This window comes from Sapajus apella, unplaced genomic scaffold (genome assembly GCF_009761245.1).
Source record: "Sapajus apella isolate SASKATOON/1434 unplaced genomic scaffold, GSC_monkey_1.0 scaffold150, whole genome shotgun sequence".
In the NCBI taxonomy this organism is placed as follows: Eukaryota; Metazoa; Chordata; class Mammalia; order Primates; family Cebidae; genus Sapajus; species Sapajus apella.
In genome coordinates, this window is record NW_022437090.1 from 1,253,256 (window position 1) to 1,258,791 (window position 5,536).

Sequence of the window (5,536 nt, forward strand, 5' to 3'; positions counted from 1 at the left end):
GGAGGCTGAGGCAGGAGAATTGCCTGAACCCAGGAGGCGGAGGTTGCGGTGAGCCGAGATCGCGCCATTGCACTCCAGCCTGGGTAACAAGGGCGAAACTCCGTCTCAAAAAAAATAAATAAATAAAATAAACCATGCAAGAAAACAGTTTTTCTGTTTTAGAGTTGTATCTTCATAATATTTCAGTGTCTTAAGAATGACAAATTTCTTTAGCTGAAAGGGACCTTTTAGAAATGATGAAATTGTATACCTTCATTTTGTGGATGAAGAAATGAACAAAAGAGGAGGTAGTGACATGCTTAAGATCACATTTTTATTGAAAAAGTTGGAAGTAAAATCCTGATTTCCTTACTCTAACACATGATGTTTTCCATCATACCGTCTTAGGGGACAGATTGACATGGATTATTATATTCTTTACTCTGTCAATAATGTTTCTTCATATCAGTCCTATAGCTCTGTTTTGGCAAGCAATTAATTTCAAGAACACTATCAGTGTTGCACAGAAGTATTGCTTATTGGTCTGTAGGAAGGTTGGTATGTATCTTAAACTTACTGTTTTGTTGTCTAGGATAGTGAATGAGAGCCGACAAGTACTCCAGGAACCTGATTTTGCTCAGTCTCTCCTGAGAGATCCAAATACTCCTATCATAAGAAAGTCGAGGGGAACTTCCACTCAAGGAACATCCACCCATGCTTCTTCAACTCAGCTGGCTATGGTGGATGATCAAAGAAGCAAAGCAGGGAGCATCCACAGCAAAGTGAGCAGCTACCACGGCAGCCTCCACAGATCACGTGATGGCAGGTGAGTTTTGTTAGTAGCATAGTTTATTGCATAAGCTAAATTATGATCGTCAGCTTAAGAAAGAAGAGCAGCCAATTTTGAAATAGAAGCTGAACATAATAAGGCTTTGAACTTTGCTATTGAGTTCACTCAGTAGCAAGCAAAAAAATTTAACTTCTAGGCATTTATTCATTCTTTGAAAGTCTTGTTGAATGCTTACTATGTGCCACCAACTATTTTTTGTTACCAATGATTCAATAGCAGATAAAACAGGCTAAGACCGTGATCTCTTAGAGCGTCCTGCCTTGTGGGATTTACTCTGATTTATTTGTGTATTCTTTGGGAAACTTTATTGTAATCACAGTAAAACACGATGCTGAGGAAAAGACTTGAATTAAACATTCCTGGACACTTCTGGACCATATATAAATAATTCTGTAATAGAGTTGCATTAGAAATTCCAGATAGAGCTAAACCCAAGCTTTCCTTATAGAGCATGTGTTTTCTTATAGCCTGTGTGTTCTGATTGTTGTCCCAGACTGTGGTCAGACTTAAAGTCAGTTAGAATTGTTTGGAGTTTAGATTTGATGCAGTAATATGGGAATTATTGCTTATAATATAACATATATTATGAGAATTGAGCAGGGAGAAGACAGGATGAAAGTGATTATTTTAGTAAGATTAATTTAGTAAACAGTTATGAAATACCTACTACATCTGGCACTATGCTAGGCTCTGAGAATACAAAGATGACTTAGACACGATCTTTGCTCTTAATAAGCTCACAGTCTATTTAGAAAAACAGTGTAGTCAGGTTTGTGGTTTAGAACATGAATGTGGAATGATAAGCCTCAGTTTCCTTACCTATAAAATAAATATAGTAGTAATATGTGCCTCTTTAATAATATTGTACAAATTAAATGAGATGGTGTACCTAATATCTTGGAACAATGTCTGTCTCAGTAAGTACCTCATATCAGCTTCTTTTATTATTGTAATTAACAATTAAAATAACATATAAGTATGATAGTATAGTTCAGGGGTTGGCAAACATTTTCCGTAAGGAACCAGATAGTAAATATTGTAGGCCTTATGAGTCATATGGTCTGCATTGCAACTATTCAGGTCTGCTGTTGTAGCATAAAAGCAGTCACAGACAATACGTAGTCAAATAGAAATAACTGCTTTCCTGTAAAACTATTTGCAAAAATAGGATTTGGCCAACAGGCCTTGCCAACCCCTGTTTACTAGGTACAGTAGTAGCATAGAGGAGGGAGTGATTAATTCTAGTAGCTGAGGAGGGAGTTGATTTCACAGAGAAAATGTGTGAAAGAAACCTGACTGTGGGTTTATTGTTAAATTTGAGAAATGTGACACTAGAATTAGAAGCTGCCTAGGAGCTTTTCAGTAATTCAGTTGAGAGATGATAAAAGCTTATTGTAGAATGGTGGCAGTGGGAAGAGAGGTAGAGCTGACCTGAAAGATATTTAGAAAGAAGGAAGGATACAGATTGTTAATAAATTAATATTAGCAGCTGGAGAAAAGGAATGTGCTAAGGATTTTTTGGGGTATATATTTTTTTTAATTTCTAGTTTGGGAAACTGAAAGAATAAAAATTATAATAACCTGAAAGTAGCAGGATTCTGTGTTCTCTTGACAACATCTCTGTTTCCACAGCTGTTTTTATCCTGTCAGTCTCAGTCCTCCTAGTGTAGAATGTGATCCTGTACTCTGTGATCCCTGTCCTGCTAGTGTAGAATGTGATTCCTGTACTCTGTACTTTTTATTTTTTAAGTTCTGGCGTACATGTACAGATCATGCAGGATTATTAGATATATATATATACGTGCCATGGTGGTTTGCTGCCTCCATTCCCCCATCACCTACATTAGGTATTTCTCCTGATGTTATCCCTCCCCAATCCCCCCACCCCCTGCTATCCCTCCCCTAGTCCCCACCCACCAACAGACCCTGGTTTGTGATGTTCCCCTCCCTGTGTCCATGTGTTCTCATTGTTCAACACCCACTTATGAGTGAGAACATGGCGGTGTCTGGTTTTCTCTTCTTGTGTCAGTTTGCTGAGAATGATGGTTTCTAGCTTCATCCATGTCCCTGCAAAGGACATGAACTCATCATTTTTATGGCTGCATAGTATTCCATGGTGTATATGTTCCACATTTTCTTTGTCCATTCTGTCATTGATGGGCATTTGGGTTGGTTCCAAGTCTTTGCTATTGTAAACAGTGCCACAGTGAACATACATGTGCATGTGTCTTTATAGTAGAATGATTTATAATCCTTTGGGTATATGCCCAGTAATGGGATTGCTGGGTCAAGTGGTATTTCTATTTCTAGGTCCTTGAGGAATCACCACACTGTCTTCCATAATGGTTGTACTAATTTATACTCCCACCAACAGTGTAAAAGTGTTTCTATTTCTCCACATCCTCTCCAGCATCTGTTGTCTCCAGATATTTTAATGATCACCATTCTCACTGGCGTGAGATGGTATCTCAATGTGGTTTTGATTTGCATTTCTCTAATGACCAGTGATGATGAGCTCTTTCATGTTTGTTGGCTGCATAAATGTCTCCTTTAGAAAAGTGTCTGTTCATATTCTTTTCCCCTTTTTGATGATGGGGTTGTTTTTTTCTTGTAAATTTGTTTAAGTTCTTTGTAGATTCTGGATGTTAGCCCTTTGTCAGATGGGTAGGTTACAAAAATTTTTTCCCATTCTGTTGATTGCTGGTTCGCTCTAATGCTTGTTTCTTTTGCTGTGCAGAAGCTCTTAAGTTTAATTAGATCCCATTTTTCTATTTTGGGTTTTGTTGCCATTGCCTTTGGTGTTTTGGTCATGAAGTCCTTTCCTATGCCTGTGTCCCGAATGCCTAGGTTTTCTTCTAGGGTTTTTATGGAGTTAGGTCTTATGTTTAAATCTTAAATCCATCTGGAGTTAATTTTTGTATAACGTGTAAGAAAGAGGTCCAGTTTCAGCTTTCTGCACATAGCTAGCCAGTTTTCCCAACACCATTTATTAAATAGGGAATCCTTTCCCCATTGCTTGTTTTTGTCAGGTTTGTCAAAGATCAGATGGTTGTAGATACGTGGCATTACTTCCAAGGCCTCTGTTCTCTTCCATTGGTCTATATCCCTGTTTTGGTACCAGTACCGTGCTGTTTTGATTACTGTAGCCTTCTAGTATAATTTGAAGTCAGGTAGTGTGATGCCTCCAGCTTTGTGGGATTTTGTTTGTTTGTTTTTTTTTTTGTTTTGCTTAGGATTGTCTTGGCTATGTCGGCTCTTTTTTGGTTCCTTATGAAGTTTAAGGTGGTTTTTTTCCAGTTCTCTGAAGAAGGTCAGTGGTAGTTTGACGAGGATAGCAATGAATCTATAAATTACTTTGGGTGATATGGCCATTTTCACAATATTGGTTCTTCCTAACCATAAGCATAGAATGATTTTCCATCTGTTTGTGTCCTCTCTTATTTCCTTGAGAAACTGTGAGATGGGGTTTCACTCTTGTTGCCCAGGCTGGAATGCAATGGCGTGACCTCAGCTCACTGCCACCTCCGCCTCCTGGGTTCAAGCAGTTCTCCTGCCTCAGCCTCCCATGTAGCTGGGATTATAGGTTCCTGCCACCACGCCTGGCTAATTTTTTTGTATTTTTAGTAGAGATGGAGTTTCACCATATTGGTCAGGCTGGTCTCGAACTCCTGACCTCAGATGATCCACCCACCTCGGCCTCCCAAAAGTGCTGGAATTACAGGTGTGAGCCACCACGCCCGGCCTATTTTAATCTTCTGTTTTTTCCTCTCAACTTGTTTTCTTTTACCTTTTGTTGGTCACCTACCCTGTGTTTAAAAGAGCAGGTGTCTTTCTTTGATGCTGATATATCTTTTATCCATTTCCTTTTTCTTTCCTGGCCAGATTTTTGAAATGAATATTTTCCTTTTCCCTGATCCATTCTTCATCCCTTGTTAAGTTTAGTCTTTTTCTCTTCTCTACCTGCCTGAACTGTACCCTCTAACATCACCAGTGACCTAATTTTAACCACAGGAATCATTCCTCCTTCCTTCCTTTTTTCGTTCCACTTAGTACTCCTATATGAGAAGCATTCTTCTAAGTGCTAACGATGCAGAGACAGAAGACAGAAGAGTAAACAATCAATTACAATACACTTCAATAGGTATAGTAAAAATATGTACAGGGTGCATTGGGATCTCAGAGAAGAAAACCGTTTACTACATCACAGAAAGTGAAAGCTGTGCGAAAGAGATGGCACTTCTACATTGAATAGGATTCAGAGGAGGCAGTTGGGAGTTAAAGACAAGGAAACAGCACACGCAGAGGCAAGGAAGACAGACAGGCAGTTAGGTACATGGGTATGGCTAGAGTATAGATTGCATGTTCCGGCAACTGAGGGAGAGGAATTCATACTGAGGAGCTTGCATTTTTCCCTGACAGCAGTAAGAAACTATCATAGGTCTTTGGGCATTGGGGTGAGAAAATCAGATTAGTATTTTAGAAAAATCACTTGGCAATAGCATCTTAATGAGGGAGATTATAAGTAAGGCTAGTAAAGTTTCTACAGTAATTTAGGGGTTCCCAGCTGAAGATAACTGATAAGGAGGGAGGGAATTAGAGTTGTTTTTTTTGTTTGTTTGTTTGTTTGTTTTTTTCAGACTTACAGTTCTTTTAGAATATATTTGGGCCGGGCGCGGTGGCTCAAGCCTGTAATCCTAGCACTTTGGG

General features: G+C 38.9%; 1 protein-coding gene across 3 annotated transcripts in view; it reads left to right on the forward strand.

Annotated features, from left to right (window-relative positions):
* FZD3 (frizzled class receptor 3) overlaps positions 1 to 5,536 on the forward strand; it is a 76,258-nt gene that overhangs the window by 62,150 nt on the left and 8,572 nt on the right. For all 3 annotated transcript variants that reach the window (XM_032265423.1, XM_032265425.1, XM_032265424.1), the window contains one exon: positions 572 to 805. In XM_032265423.1, coding sequence (XP_032121314.1) covers positions 572 to 805 — 234 coding nt within the window. The remainder of the gene's footprint in view (positions 1 to 571; positions 806 to 5,536) is intronic.